The sequence below is a fragment of the Biomphalaria glabrata genome, chromosome 2, assembly GCF_947242115.1.
Source record: "Biomphalaria glabrata chromosome 2, xgBioGlab47.1, whole genome shotgun sequence".
NCBI classification, from domain to species: Eukaryota; Metazoa; Mollusca; class Gastropoda; family Planorbidae; genus Biomphalaria; species Biomphalaria glabrata.
The window spans coordinates 61,802,499-61,818,551 of record NC_074712.1 but is presented as its reverse complement, the minus strand read 5'-3'; the positions used below and the strand labels follow the sequence as shown (position 1 = coordinate 61,818,551).

Sequence of the window (16,053 nt, the reverse complement as noted above, 5' to 3'; positions counted from 1 at the left end):
ATGTTAACCGGAAACTAACGAGAAAAATTGTAAACATGATGGCGTCGGAATTAAGATCGTCACCTCAGAGAAACAGTTAAAATACTATTTCTTGACAAGAATCTACATCAAAATTATAGATACCGAGGTCTAGAGGTTTTGAAAGATTAAATAGCCAAATAGAAACGTTGCTGTGAAATATAGATCTAACTAGATTTAAATCTGATTAAAGAATCTTTAAACCTGTGACGCCTGTGTGTTGAAGTTGAAAGGTAAGGTTTGAAACTTTCCGAATCGAGACTTTCGTAACTTTGTTAGTTTACTTAGTTACAGTTTGAGAGTTTCAGTTTGTAGATCTAGAATCGGTTATCATGAATGTGAGCGTCAAAAATTATTTTTCGCGACATTCCTTGTTGTCTCTTCCTGGCCAAAAACAAATCCAGATTTGTTTTTATACAAAAATAATTTTGGCATCATTAAGTGCTGCCAACTAAAAATGAGAAACACCCATTATGTACAGATGTATTAATGTTAGACAAAATAATTTAAGATGTATTGCAATCATTGTGTGTGTGTGTGTGTGTGTGTGTGTGTGTGCTAAATAGATGTTACTTTTCATTGTCACTGAATTATGAATTTTTACAATCTCTGAGTAAATACTTTTTTGTGTGAATTACCTACGTCTATATTTTATAGGACAAGATCTGGATTGAGATAATTTTAAAAATAGCTTTTATGAATTGCTAGACTAGATTCCATTTTATTTTAAATAGTTTTTATTTTCATAAAGAGCATTTTTCATGCTCATAGCATGCTCAGAGCACTATGGTCCAATCTGTTTTCAGGATCACTAAGGGGGGGGGGGTATCCAGGGAAAATGTATTCAGTAATGCTTTTAGTTGCTCAGTAAGCACAACTCTGATTGAGTCCGATGTTGAGAACCTCGAGCCTCTCTATATGTAGCTATCACAAGCCCAAGCGTTTTATGTCTCTCACGCTTGTCATATAGCGATTTCTATTTATTTATTTCTCTTGCTGTATTTTGAAAGTACGGTAAACGATGTTAAAAAGGGTAATTAATTTATTAAAAAAAAAAGCTTATTATACAGTGAGTAGCATACGCCGATATTTTTCAGAGCCTGCCTTAGGTCACTACAGCCTAAGCAACCGCAGTGAGCCACGCAATGTCATAGAACCCACTCTAATCCTAGGTGTAAATGATTAAAACGAAACCATTTTATAACTTATAACAGATTTTCCGTGGTCTTCTGGTTTACAAGAAGCTCCTGGAAGGTGACATCTCACAATTTATGGAAAAAAGATACTTTCGTGTGTAGGCCTACTGTAATAGTCCTGCCTTGTATTTGTTGATGGCTGTCGGACTTCGACACTCTGGAGGCCTCAGACAGGACAGGGGTGAATAGCCCCATTTCCAGGCCTGGTGGTTGGATAAAAGCCTTTCTAACCATCAACGGGATAATGGCGCCTACGGCGCCGACGTCCTACTGGACTTCACTGAAGGAGGCATGGGCAGAGGCGGCCTTAGCAGTGCGCGGGGCCCTAAGCCGTATATGTATGCTATATATCCTTGCCACCCCCTAAGGCCACTACTGGGCATATGCGTAGCCAGGGGGGTTGGGGGTACAATAATGTTCCCTTTTTTTTCTGATTACATCAGGTCCATAAGCTGTTTCGAAACTGTCATATCTTTGACATATGCTGATAATGCGAATGTTTATTTGTATAGCATTAGGGCCTCTTCTGGCCTTGTTAGAATGTTCTTTGTGCAAACATTAAATAACTTTATCCCGATCAATTTTGTTGTTGCGTAGTGCCACTATGTTCACTGAGTAATTTAACCACAACACATATGTTTAGAAGCAAGCATCGTCTCAACAGACAAAACGTTTAATAATCATAATAAAATAGTGCATAATAACTTGGCAACTCCAGCCATGGAAATACATCACTTAGAACCCATTTTTATTACATCTCGTATCTCTTACACAATACATACATACATCTCTTTACTCTCAGGAGTCCAAAAGGTAACTGAGGTTTTCACCCCGTGGTCAAATACAGACCAATTATTTCTTCGTAAATAAGGCACGAGATAGTCAAATGACTATTAGCTCACTCCATGTCACATTGAATCTCAAACGAGTATGTGACAGAAACCTATGCAAGATGTTATGTTCTGGTGTCTGGGCTGTAAATTGTTTGATAGTTAATTTCGAGCCTTTCCTGTTTCGTGCAATCTTTAAGCGCGCGAGAGAGTTGTCATGTTTTTTACACCTTCAAATCAATTAACTTCTGATACGAAGCAACTTAGCATATAGTGATTTCCCTGAAATAAAGTTTATGAGGATAAGCTATATAATTGTAATAAACTGGAATAAGCTAATCTGTAGTTCATGTCCGACCATGTACGCTTTGTTATGGGCTTGCAGTTCAAAATTCTGTAGCACGTAGTCTTGACGATTTTTTTTTCATTTGCACATAATTATAGCTATCATTATATTTAGTAAAGACCTAGAATATGATAAAATATTATTTTCTTTTTGTCTTGGAGGAAAAATTCTAGTCAGCTGTCAATTTGAGAAGATCTTTGAGTTGGATGGCTGCCTGGTCGTGCGGTTTGCGCGCTGGGTTGTCGTTCAGATTTATCGATGGTCAAGGGTTCAAACCCTGCACACTCCCATCCCCCGTCGTCCTGCGAGAGGTTTGGACTAGGAAGTAATTATCTTCAACTCTGAAGGAACATCCGAAACATGGAAAACATTTTACTAACAAAACAACATGTTTGGTGCAGTTTAAAATAGTTAGGCCTACTATAAGTGAAACCAGACAAACTGCTTTATTTGTAATCAGTGCCTGCTTCTCGTGTGCTTCTGATGTGTGTTTTAATTGTAATCAATTATTCATCTGTTCTTGAACCAGTTTCCGTGTTGTACGTTGCAGTCTGTCCATCTTAGCATAAGTGGCCGCTCAAAAGCACACCAGCAGTCACATTAATTACATAATCAAAAACCTTACTGACCATGGTTAGGAACACTTCAGGGATGGCATCTTGAGGAAGGCGAGACTATTGGCAGACAAACTAGGTAATGAATTAGTGCTGCCGATAATTTGTAGTCGACAGACACACCAAGCAAAAAAAATTTGTTTGGATTTTTGGGATTATTAAAGAGCACTGCTTTACAGTCCGTATCTGGATTCGTTAGTTTCTTCGTTAACGTCTCTCTTTTCAAGCAATACTAATGCTCAGTTCAACCTGTTTTGTTTACATCCTAAAACGAAGCAAGAGCGTTAAACAAGTAGGCCTATTTATCTACTTATCTTATATCATACAGACGTTACTTCCTACAGTGAAATTAATATCGTATAGGTAGGGGGAGGGGGCAAGGGGACACCAGTTCTTTTCTTTAATATGCTCGGGGGAAAAAATTGAAGCTACGACTTGGAGCCATAGGTGGTAACTTGCATCCCCCTGCAAAAAATCCTGCGGGCGCTCATGAACACCCGAAATATCTTGTCTATGAAATATACAATGAAATATTTCTTGATGTGAAATGAAATCTACATGTTCTTAGCAGCTTGTTGCCCAGATACTCAACTACTATTAAAGACGAGCACAGCAATTTCAACACATAAAACTAATCAATTACTTCATACAGACTTTTATAATTGCTTAAATTCTCACGTGACTTCTACTGTGACCTAATCACTTCTCTTAACATCGCTACTTTTCTAAAATTTTCTAACTCTCACGTCGACCCACTACCAGCCTACTTAGTTACTAGACTTGGATTTCCTTCTACGTTTTTTTTTTACACGGCTACTACAGCTTGACTTTCTTCTTAAATGGTTTTTAGCCTGGCCGATTCTTTTATCCGTGGTTCAGTGAAGCGGGTCACAATGTCATCCTTTCACGCTCTATGTTGGCCAAAATCACCTAAATATTAGAAACTGCCACAGGATTACTATTTTACCAGTTACTCAAATACAACAGAACAAAACATAATATTGACCTTATATTTAGATCTAGAATCTAGACTATATAGACTTAACAAAAAAAAAAAGCAAATCAACACAAAAAAACAAGTTCAGCATATATTTGTGTTATTGCAACTTTATTAATATAATTGTTAGAAAAAGGAAAGAGTTTATATAGTTTATTGTATAATGTATGCCTACAAACAAGCGTGCAGCACCGATTTAAGCAAGTGTAACAAAAAGAAAATCTCAGAATACTAAGTTGGCAACACCTCTGTGACATCATTGTAAACAAAATGGCAGCGTGCTGAGCAACCGTGACGTCGCTAATGCTTTTTGTTGATGTCATATAAATATAAAAGTTCTCTTTTTTACAAGAAAATCTTTTAAAAACACTATTTCAATTTATTAATTGTATTTTTTTTTAAATTTTGAATTTTCGGTGAATCATTAATTTTTGACGCTCATCTTCATGATTACCCTAGAATCTAGTCTAGAGTCTAGATATATTGTTACTTGTAGATTCTAGTCTAGATCTAGATAATCATAATATATCTAGTAGATCTCTAGTATGACTAGAACCTCAGAGACGAAGAGTCTAGATCTTGAGTCAATGATCTGAGTCAATCTTGACTCTAAAATCTAAGACCTAAGACTAGAAATAAATCTCGAGTGTGTAGACCACTGTAGAGTCACTGAGTCTACCTAGTCCTACTACTCTGCTCACAGTGTGACTGTGAGTGTGTTTTAATTACACTTATATTAGATCTAGATCTATATTAATATATAGATCTATATTAATATACTATATATCTACTCTTTCTCTCCTAATTGATGCTAACATTGATTTTACCCCTATTAAACTTTAGAAATTGATTTTGGATTTAGATCTATAAACTAAATAAACTTTATTTTGTGTTGTATAAAAAGAGGAGCATCATGCTACAATTTAATACCAAAAAGAACATTTTCTGATAACAAACAAGAAATTTATTCAAGTTCAATCATAACAGGGTAGTGAAATACAAATGAACAAAAGGAATAATATTATCGAAACAAGGAAAATAATTATGGAGAGTTAAATTAGTAGATATTAGATCTCTACTAGATCTAGTACTAGAGTTTACTAGGTAACTAGAGATAGACTAGAGTTACTAATTCTAAAGAGATAAATTTAGATTTTTAGATTGATTAATAATAAAATTAGTCAATAATAGATCTAGATTCTAAACAATATAAAATTTAGTATATTCTCCTTAGAAGTTAAGTCAGGTTAAGTATTACATGCTAATTTACGAAGCCATCTCCAGTCAATTCAAACAATTTTTCAACTCAAATCTATCATTAAGAAAACTTTGAAGTTCATAATCCTTGAATTTTTCTTCTCCAACTAACATCTGTGTATGAAAATAATTACAAAAAGTGCAAAATTTCAGCTTGATCCGAATTTGGATGTTGGGAGAAGTAGCAGTATACATATTATAGCTTTTTTTATATAGCGCTACTTTCATGCTTGTAGCATGCTAAGAGCGCTTTTGGTCCAATTTCATTTGTGAACCAACGGGGGGAGGGGGATCTCTAGGAGTTGGTTTTCCGTTCTGCTTTTAGGCGCTCAGTAAACACAACTCTGCCCGAGTCGAGTGTCGAACCTCGAGCCCCCTTCTAGGTAGCCAAGCCAAGTTCAAGTGCACTTGGCCTCTTGACCACGCTTCCCACAAACAGATAGAGTGAGTTGATTAATAACCTTTGTAAGAAGAAGATGATTACATCCTACCCATGTCCCTAGGTCAATCTAGTCATGCATGTTAATGAATGACTTCTTCTAGCCTGCTCTTTGCTCCCGCTGTACATTTTCCTGTGGATGCCCACTTTTCTCATATCTTCAAAAATAGACCTTTTCTGATCTTACTTCAAAACTGGATGCAGCAGCTAGAGCAATGGACATTATTCACCAATCGTAAACAAACAACATTTAGTCACATGATCAAATTGATAAAACAACGAAAAAAAACTGCACGTGACAGCCATCGTTTATTAAAAATTAGATCATAAATTATATAGAAGAGATAGAGCACCACATGGCTAAATGTTGTTTGTTTACGATTGGTGAATGAGGTCCATTGGCATGGAAATCAGTGCTGAAACAAGCACACTACTAGTTTGTGATGGATATAGTACGAAATGCTGCATACAGTTGAATGGCCAAACATAGCAATAGATGGAGGATCAATAAAGAGATAAAAACGTTTATTCGCTAGTGGTCTATTTAGGGTTGTGAAAGTTGGACACTGAATTCTAAGGCTGGAAGAAGACTCTAATGTTTTGAGGGTTATTACTATAGAAAAATGTTAGTTATCAGATAATGTCACAACACCCCTTTGTTGTAAGTTCAAGGGACAGCTGACGAGATTATTATATTATCTATCTAGATCTAATATAAATTATATATCTTAGTAAATATATTATATAGTTCTACTATTTAGATTCTAGTATTATAAAGATCTAGACTTAAATATTATGTCTGTCATTAATGATCTAGATCTAGTGTTATAGATCTATCAATGCTGTATCTTATTTTACTTGTTCAACAGAAGTAAACTGCTAGAAATGGCAGGCTATCCAAGTATTTGGAGTATCATAAAAGCTAACATCGAGCACACTGTGGAAGTAGCCTTTAATCAGACGATGGCTCACTTCACCAGCTATAGCTTGGACCTGCACAGCTTTAAAAGCAATATCCTAGAGCTGCTTCAATTACCACTCAGTAATATACCAGCTGGCCACCTCATGGGACAAGGCAATCAAACAGTTAGTACAATATACATGAATATAATCACAGTCATTGAACTATTTTTTTTTATGGTGAACAAGATAATGAGGAAACATTTTAAAATGAACTTTTTTTTGTGTTATAAATTATTAATGAAATAAAAAAAAATTCCATAATTTTTAAACTTTAGTATTAAACATTTAACTGAAGTCAATAAAATACTGAATGGAAGAAGTTAAATGCTTTTTTCTAAGTGTTGTGTTATGACCTGATTTCACCTTCACCAATCCCTTAGTCTGTTGGACCTTTGGGGCACCACACAAGATACTAGGGTTAGATATTTGCATCAGTTTCCATGCCTGACTAAAGCTGAGTACCTTCAATTAGGTGGTTTACCTTGACGCTGAACATTTTGGAACTCTTCTGCCCTGGCCAGTGACCTAAGTCAATACACTAACTGTGGAAGTTGACATGAAGAATTTCAAAATAATATGATAGTTTAATAACCTGTATTACTAAATATAATACAATAATGCTAATTTATGTTTTCATATGAACACTTTGTTTTTCCTAGTCCTTGTGCCATTTGTTAGTTAACAGGTTAATTAGGATGTGTCTTATAAATCATTAGTTCCTTACATGCACACATGTATGTTTTTGTGCATTAATTGGTTTGTTCACATTTTTCATCCTTAAAAAAATCTCCTAAATATTTTGTCATAGACAAGTGCTACTAACCCTGGATATAGATATATAATTTATTTAGTTAAAGTTATATATTACTCTTTTTCACAGAAATTGCTGTCTTGGAAAATTTATGAATTTTTTAAATCGTTAAACAGCATTTTACAATGATTAAATTAGCCTCTATTCAATAATGCTTATATTTGATATTCATTTGTTCACTCACCTATTCTTATCATGTTATTAGTTACCTTATGTTCTGGTTGTTACTTTAGTTTTTACCTCCTGAGGTATCTATATCCATTAAAGTGAATCTTATCAACTCTCAGGTGAATTCAGAAATCAACGCTACAGTCTACCAAGCTGTGTATGGTGCACTCAATGCCATGAACGCCTCAACCTTTAGCAACGGGAGCGCATCAACTTTTGATCGTGCCTTTTCTCAACGCCTGTCATTCGACATAGAGATGGAAGTCTTTAATGAAATCTTCCACAACTCTACTGGTCAGTATTAGTGATTTGAGACATTTTTTTTTTCATCGGTAACATTAAATCTGGGCAAAGTGGTTGGATCCTGCTCATTAAGGCCAGGACACTGTCAGTTTTTTAAACGGCATTCAGCGTTACTGAAAAGTACACAGGAACCTGATCAAACGCTTGATTTGTGTGTGTGTGTGTGTGTTTTGCTGTTACGTGTATGTTGTTTGTGTTTGCCTGTAAGTTGTTATAATAGCAGTAAGGCTGAGGTGGACACTTGTAGTCAAACTGAATTTCTATTTTGTTTGGACCAATAAAAGTATCTTACTTTCGCAGTAAACAATGAAAGTAATACAACTTGATTCTTCTTTTGTCATTCTCATTTGTATATTGGAGCGTTCAGATGACTAGACCAATATATGAGATGAACTGTTGGAGCGTTCAGATGACTAGACCAATATATGAGATGAACTGTTGGAGCGTTCAGATGACTAGACCAATATATGAGATGAACTGTGCAGTGGTTTCCTAATCAGGGAGTTCTCCATATAGTTTTCTTTCTATTGGGGTGTTTTGGGGCCAGTGTCTTGTACGGGCTTCTTGGTAAAGAGAGCAGTTTTGAAGGACGTGGTCAGCATTCTCTGGTGACACTCCACGTGGGCAGATTTCACAGGTTCCAATTTTGAGCTTCCGGTACATGTGTTGTCTCATTCTGTTGTGTCTGGTCCTGAGTCGAAAGATTAGATGTTGATGTTGTCAGGGTAGCTTATAATAGGCATCATCTTTCTTGTGATACAACTTCACTCAAAAACACACTCCAGTATCTAAAAGAGAACTTTACTAATGGCCTATATACAATTTATCCTAACCTCCTCAAATTTTCACATTGATTGTGATGGGCTAACCACACTGATCATCAACAGCTTTTCTAATGTAGTAGTTTAAGTAAGTGTGTAGCATTATTTCTCTTTTTTTTTTCTTTAAAATATGTTTTTTTAGTTTGGTCTTTTTCTTAGTTGTATAACGTTTAGATTTTGAGCTATAAAGGTGGATTAACCCTTGAGGGATTATGGGCATGACATGGCCTAAATTGTGCTGATGTGCCGAAAACCCTAAATATCAAATATCATTTGATAGTTTGGTTTGTATTTCAGATGTATTTGTTGTTATGTATTTGAGATGTATTTGTTGCTATGCATTTCAGATATATTTGTTGCAATGCATTTCAGATGTATTTGTTGCTATGTATTTCAGATGTATTTGTTGTTATGTATTTGAGATGTATTTGTTGTTATGCATTTCAGAAGGCCAAAATAACAATGGTGGTTTCACAGACTTCTTCCACAACCTCCCACTGAAGGATGAGACGCTGTTTGTTGCTCTGGTGTGCATGGCCATCATCGTTCCCATTATCTTCATCACACTTTTCTTCATCTTCTTCTACAAGCGCAGACAAGAAAACAAAGAACGAAGGTAGGGAAGTAGGAGTTTATTAACTTCTGTTTAAAAGATGGGATTGGGTGGTCAATTTGTTAGGCATCATATGGTGGTAAAAAACATTCCTGGTTCCAGTCCTTGTGCATGAATCATTTTTTTTTTGTTTTTTTATTCAGGATTGACCTTTGTGTTGCAAGCCGTTTTTATTTACTGTAATAGTAGGGCTAAATTTAGAGTTTTACTCTACATCATGTATTGAAAAGTTGACCATGGCTAGCATGAAATGTTGAGATCCTGGTTAACAGGTCCACGTAAATGTGTGTAGGGGTATATCCACTCTGCAAGTACTTAACAGCAGCAATTCAAACAGCCCAAGAGAGTTGACAACACTAATTGTGATAATCTATCAGATGATATCAAAATTAAATATCAATATGACACTACAGTGGATCCCTGGACACATTGGCATCATGGGAAATGAAAAGGCAGATACGCTATCAAAGGCAGGGTCATCTATGGAACAACCAGATAGACCTGTTAACTACCTCACCCTAAGGTCAATGTTAGTCAACAATCACAAAGAGGAGTGGCTCAACCAATGGGCATCAGGAAACAAAGGCAGAGCCATGTACAAAGAAATGACAATGCCAAACAAGCTGAACAGTATTAACTTCCTCCCCTGCAAAGAGCAATCTGCTATCTTCCAACTAAGAACAGGACGCACACCTCTGTCAAATTACCATCCCACACAACTCCCCCTTTGTAGACACTGCTCCCACCCTTATGAAACCGTAAACCACATCCTTTTTTAATGCCCCCTCCTAATCCACCTTAGGCAGATTCTACTACCATTTATGTAAAAAGCTGGCTAGAAGAAGTATGGGTATATGAGATGTGTCATTTTTAAGCTAGTTGAGGACTGGGCTCTGAGAGAGTTAGTCACAGTTGGGGACAGGAGATTGAACAGATTCAAAGTTGTTAGAGTAGAAAAGTATTTCCTCTTCTCTGTTTTGGACTATGTGATTACCTTTTGTTTGTTGGCATTGACCTGATGTGCCACATGACGTCTATTGTAGATATGTTCAATAAAGGGTTTTATTAACTATTTATATGAGTTGAGTCTCCACTGATAGAGATGTTAAGATGTTCCTGTGGTCAGAATACAGAACTAGGGCTTGGAGTTGCTCGCCAGCGATCCAACTCCCTAGGCAACAACATTCACAACCACTCAGTGCAACACCCGTACATACGCAGTTTGTGACATTTTAAACTGAAGCTCACAGGTTCACATAGCCTTGATAAGGGTACCTGTTCTCAGCTGGGGAAAATAAATGCAGTTGATAGTTGTGCTGGCCACTTAAAACTCGTATTAACTGTTACCATAGAAACAGTTGAGATTATTACCATTTTTCTTATAGGAATTCATCTCAAAAAGTAAAGTTACCCTTTCAGACCTTGCCATCTATAGGGCAGATAATGTAAAGGTCATCTGTTTCTGGGGCGCACGATTAACAAGGGTGTCATGTAGCCAGCACAATGGCCAACCACCTTTTCTTTTCCCAAACTTATGTTAGGTACCTATTAGAGCTGGGTGGACTTATAGGCGACCTAAAGATCCTGAAATTCAAAAATCTTAATCTTCACCAAGATTTGCATGCGGGACCCCCTCAGTTTAGAAGCCAAGCACTTTACCACTCAGCCACCTCATCTCCTTAATTATTCTAAAGCCCAGGAACTCATCTGCTTTATACATTCAAAATAATTACATGCCTTGGCCAGGGGGAATGTACTCATTCTGTAAATCACTTTGCACATTATTTTTCTATATTCTTTCAAACTATGGTCAACAGAATGCATTACGAGCTAGACTTAGTGTTTTACGAATTGTAACTTGCTCCATGTAAAAAAAAATTGACTAGCCAAATATTGAGGTGATCTGTCAGAGTCAGGCATGTTGATAATAAAGAAAAAAGAAATCTGACTTTACTCTTATTATTAAAAAAATATGTTACAAAAAAAAAATATATTGCTACGATCTCTCCTAATCCGGCCTTCTGCAAACACAGCTAAACACACAACACAGCACATCTAACACAGGAACTTGACAACAAGAGCTTCAATAAACAATGTGGCGGTTTAATGACAAATACACCAACAACAGCCAATAAACACAATTGGCTACACTAACTTCAAGTGCTTTGCTTCACAACAGAACTGCCTAACTAGTCACTACAAGTTTCTCTAGCTCGTACAGCTACATTTTCGAAGACTCACTTTGTAGCATGCCGTCCTTACTGCTTGCTGTCCTGGACTCTACTGTCCTTTGTAACACACTGTCTCCTGTCTGTAAATGCTTTTTGATCACATGACCATAACATTGGTCATATTGCGAGCATTAGCAGTAATGTCCCTTGTTCAACAGCCCTTGACCTGTGTTGATTGGCCTGAATCATGTGTGTCAGTAGGGCGCACACACATTAACCCTTTCAGTCCGCCACTAGGGTTATAACACTATGATATGCGCAAGCAAACAAAGCCCAACAAATTAACTTTTAATTATAAACCTTCTAAATTGGTTAAGTGATTTGTACCTTACATAATTTGGTTATTTTTGCACTAAAGGTTACTAAAATGTTATAATCTAGTGAATAGATTTGTGAAATCTAAAAGTTTGCTTTCCTCTAGCTAGTAATACTTGGCCTGTAGTCTATATCTCTAATACTTGGCCTCTAGTCTATATCTCTAATACTTGGCCTGTAGTCTATATCTCTAATACTTTGCCTCTAGTCTATATCTCTAATACTTTGCCTCTAGTCTATATCTCTAATACTTGGCCTGTAGTCAATATCTCTAATACTTTGCCTCTAGTCTATATCTCTAATACTTTGCCTCTAGTCAATATCTCTAATACTTTGCCTCTAGTCTATATCTCTAATACTCTGCCTCTAGTCTATATCTCTAATACTTTGCCTCTAGTCTATATCTCTAATACTTTGCCTCTAGTCTATATCTCTAATACTTTGCCTCTAGTCTATATCTCTAATACTTTTTTTCTTTCTTTTGAAGCCATGAAATGTTGCTAAGGGAGCAGCCGGAGAACGCTGTAGAGGAGTTCAAAGGTGAGAAACAGTGCGGGGATGAACCTCCGGACTTGGACTTGAAAGTAGCTCCGGTCTAACACGTGTCCTGCCACCAAAGGAACTCACTGGATTCAGTGTAATAAAAGACTCTCAATACCTTCTGAACGCAATCCATTTCAATCTCACTGACAATGTTACCTGACTTTTATTTAGATTGGATATTTGTTTAGCTAGTAGGCTGAATTTTAATGGTCATACATATTTACAGACTTGAGAAGCCTAATGGTGTTTGATCAAATCCATTCTCTGCTCAGATTTTCATATATACATATTAAGACATTATTTTATTTTTTTTGTGCTGGATTGCTGAACAATATTTTATTCACTGTGTAAATTTTTGTAAAACATTTTTTTTTTTAAACGATGGACGTCTGCCTATTTTTTATGTACAACTATTGTGTAAATAGATTTGTAAAAACATATCATCCTTGTGACAATGTTTTTTTTTAGACCTTGCCTTTTGGAGTTTTGCTTCAACATTTTTACATTTTCTCAGGACATTTTTGTTTGATTTTAATTGAATCATTTATTTTTTTAGTCTTCATATCAGAACTTTTATCCATGGATTGGTTTAAATGTGGATTTATTGTAACAAGGATCTTGGTTTTTGGGGTTTTCAAATTTCTGTATGTCCCTGGACATTTTTTGTTTTCTTTTTTTCTCTGCTGTTTTTATCCAGGTGGCTTTATAGAGGGTTTTTGCCATCCATTATGATGCCTTTGAATAGTTGGATATCTGTTTTTCATCAACTTTTTCTATTAGAATTTTATTTCATGGTTTTCTGAATAATAAAGATTTTCATGAACTAAAAATGTTCAGATGGAGACAGAATATCTTCTTGTGTTGTTAGTGAATAAGAAAAACTTTGAGTATCCAGATTTATATTATTTTACTTTCTGCCTGTGGTCTTGTCTGGGGGCAAAGGTCACCAACCAGCTTCCTCCAGGCATCTCAGTTCTGGGTTAGTCTCTCCAGCCGTCCAGTTTGGCATCTGCTTCCAAATTGCGCCGCCATGTATTCCGGGGTCGTCCTCTCTTTCTTTGATGGTTCCTAGTGAGGGCTTGTCGTGTATGTTTAAGACCTCTCCATCTCTCACTATTATTCACTACTTGCTTTCTTAATGCTGTTATGTAAATATAAAATCTAAACATTAGCATCTGACAAGGATTATTTGTATTCCTTGTTAAAGTTGTTTGTAAGCCTGTTGATATTTGGTTGTGGATCAGATGTTTGGTAAAGTGCACCTTGTTGCCTGTCTGAACATTTTATTTTGCTGGTAGGTCACGAAAGTGAAAAACTTTTTTTTTCTTCTAATTTAATGTTAATAAGCTTATATTGATATTAAGATGTAGTTACATATTAGTAACTTGTAACAAATTTCAAACATTTGATTATATGATGTTTAATTTTTTATTGTGAGACAGTATTTCCTTTATTTTGTTAAAACATTGTATTTTACATATTTTTGTTTGCATACTATTAAGGCAGATTAAGTTTATAATGTACCTGTATTACAGTTGTGCTATAGATGTGGAGTTCTATGTCTGGTGATCACAGATATACTGGCTAATTCACTGCAGATTTTATTGTATCTGTATATCAGTTGTGTAATAAATTTCACTTGCATATTTAATGTTAACAGACATCCAGTGGCTTGGTAAAAGTATGAGGAAAAAAAATGCCTTTAGTGTTTTTTGCATATCAAGGGTCGTAATTTTTTTAATGCCAAGTGCATAGACAAATTGAAAAAATATTTATGATCAATGATTCAGATGTATTCACTCAAAATCTTTACTAGTTTAAAAAAAACAACAAAAACTTTACAGCTGTTTTGAGTTATTTTTATTAATGATAATTATGATAACATGTTGCTCAAAATGATTAGGTCTCATGAGGGCGCACCCTCATTAATTAGTAGAATGTTTTGATTCGTGTGTGATAAGTTTATTTTACAAACACACTGTGGCTGTATTGTGTTTGCTGCTTCAACTTCAACATTCCATTGGGACACTTGGGCTCTTCGATACCTCCGAAACGTTGCTACTATACAACTTTATGCCATCTCTGGTTTTTATTCATATTAGGTTGTGATGTGTATAAATGCCGCTTTAAGAGTGCTGGATTTACCTGTTTGCAAAATAAGCTTATGTCTTCTTCAAGGACGGACCTCCAATGAAGAAAGAGCAACAGAAAAATTGTCTTATGTAGATTACAAGGGGCTCTTATCAAGTCTCAATCTGGTCCTGGACTATTTTCTCAATGATAATAAATTACCATTACCAGTAATAAAGTTATTTTTACATAAATAACATGATGAACCAGGACCATTGCTACTTGCAATTTCTTTCATACATTTTTATTAAATCTGTATTTTTTTTACATTCACATTTCATATCTCTGTTATAGTTGCAGATGTTGTGAATAATAGTGGGAATGTACATATTATAAATACATCATAGACCTTAGCAGCAGATTTTATGAATTTCTGAAATGCAGTATCTAAATTAAAACTTTGCCAAAGTGCAAGAAGGAAACAGAAAATGACAATGAAACAAAATAACTATTTAACCAGATTTATAAAGACCTGATAATTACTGACATTTTTTTTTTTGGCCAATCTTTTTTGTGTTACATGTGAAACTGGCCAGTTAGGATGAAGCTGTACTCTGTGTACATATTGTACAGAATGTATTTTGTTATGTACCAGTTGTATTTGAGCAAGATCAATTTTCTTCATCAGTCTTTAATTGTTAAGTGATTTCTCGTATTTGCAAAGTATTTTTGTGACCATCACTTTGTTTCGCAAGACCTATAAAAATGAATGCATTGTCCTGGAAAAACTAATTCTCATATATTTTACATGTTTCTGCAGAGGACAGGGTATGAACCCAGGACAATCAAGACAATAGAATGGCAGTCTGGCGTGCATAGCACACGACCAGGCAGCCATCCATAGTGCAGAGTTGTATTTGTTGGTTGAAATAAAAATATCAGTAAAAGAGACTTGAAGCAGCTTATCTGTTGTTTGAAATAAAAGTATCAGTAAAAGAGACTTGAAGCAGCTTATCTGTTGTTTGAAATAAAAGTATCAGTAAATGAGACTTGAAGCAGCTTATCTGTTGTTTGAAATAAAAGTATCAGTAAAAGAGACTTGAAGCAGCGTAACTGTTTTTTGATATAAAAGTATCAGTAAAAGAGACTTGAAGCAGCTTATCTGTTGTTTGAAATAAGTGTCAGTAAAAGAGACTTGAAGCTGAACTCAACTGCTGGGAGAAAAAATATCCTTCCAACATACTTTACAGTTTTTACTTCGTTATGTAGATTAACTCAACTATTTTATTTGATTTTTATTATACCTAGGTTTTTGTTGCAAACATTTTCGAGTCAATATTTTAAAACATGGAACAAGAAAGATTGTTGGCATAGTTCTCTTCTTATCACAAAATATTGTTAAAATCTTAATCAACAAGTGATTTTAAAGCATTAAAAAAAATCCCAGTAATATCAGTGTCTCATTCTGGAATCAAGGTAGCACCTTACCAGACCAGGTTGCCTCTTTATAAATATACC

At 35.4% G+C, this 16,053-nt stretch overlaps 1 protein-coding gene across 1 annotated transcript; it reads left to right on the top strand.

The window, feature by feature from the left end:
* The first annotated feature begins 235 nt into the window (after positions 1 to 235).
* On the top strand, positions 236 to 14,486 carry LOC129924789 (uncharacterized). The gene is made up of 5 exons (XM_056021804.1): positions 236 to 251; positions 6,567 to 6,783; positions 7,759 to 7,933; positions 9,211 to 9,379; positions 12,410 to 14,486. The coding sequence occupies exons 2-5, from the start codon at positions 6,583 to 6,585 to the stop codon at positions 12,519 to 12,521; spliced, it is 657 nt and encodes a 218-aa protein (XP_055877779.1). The 5' UTR covers positions 236 to 251; positions 6,567 to 6,582; the 3' UTR covers positions 12,522 to 14,486.
* The last annotated feature ends 1,567 nt before the right edge of the window (positions 14,487 to 16,053 follow it).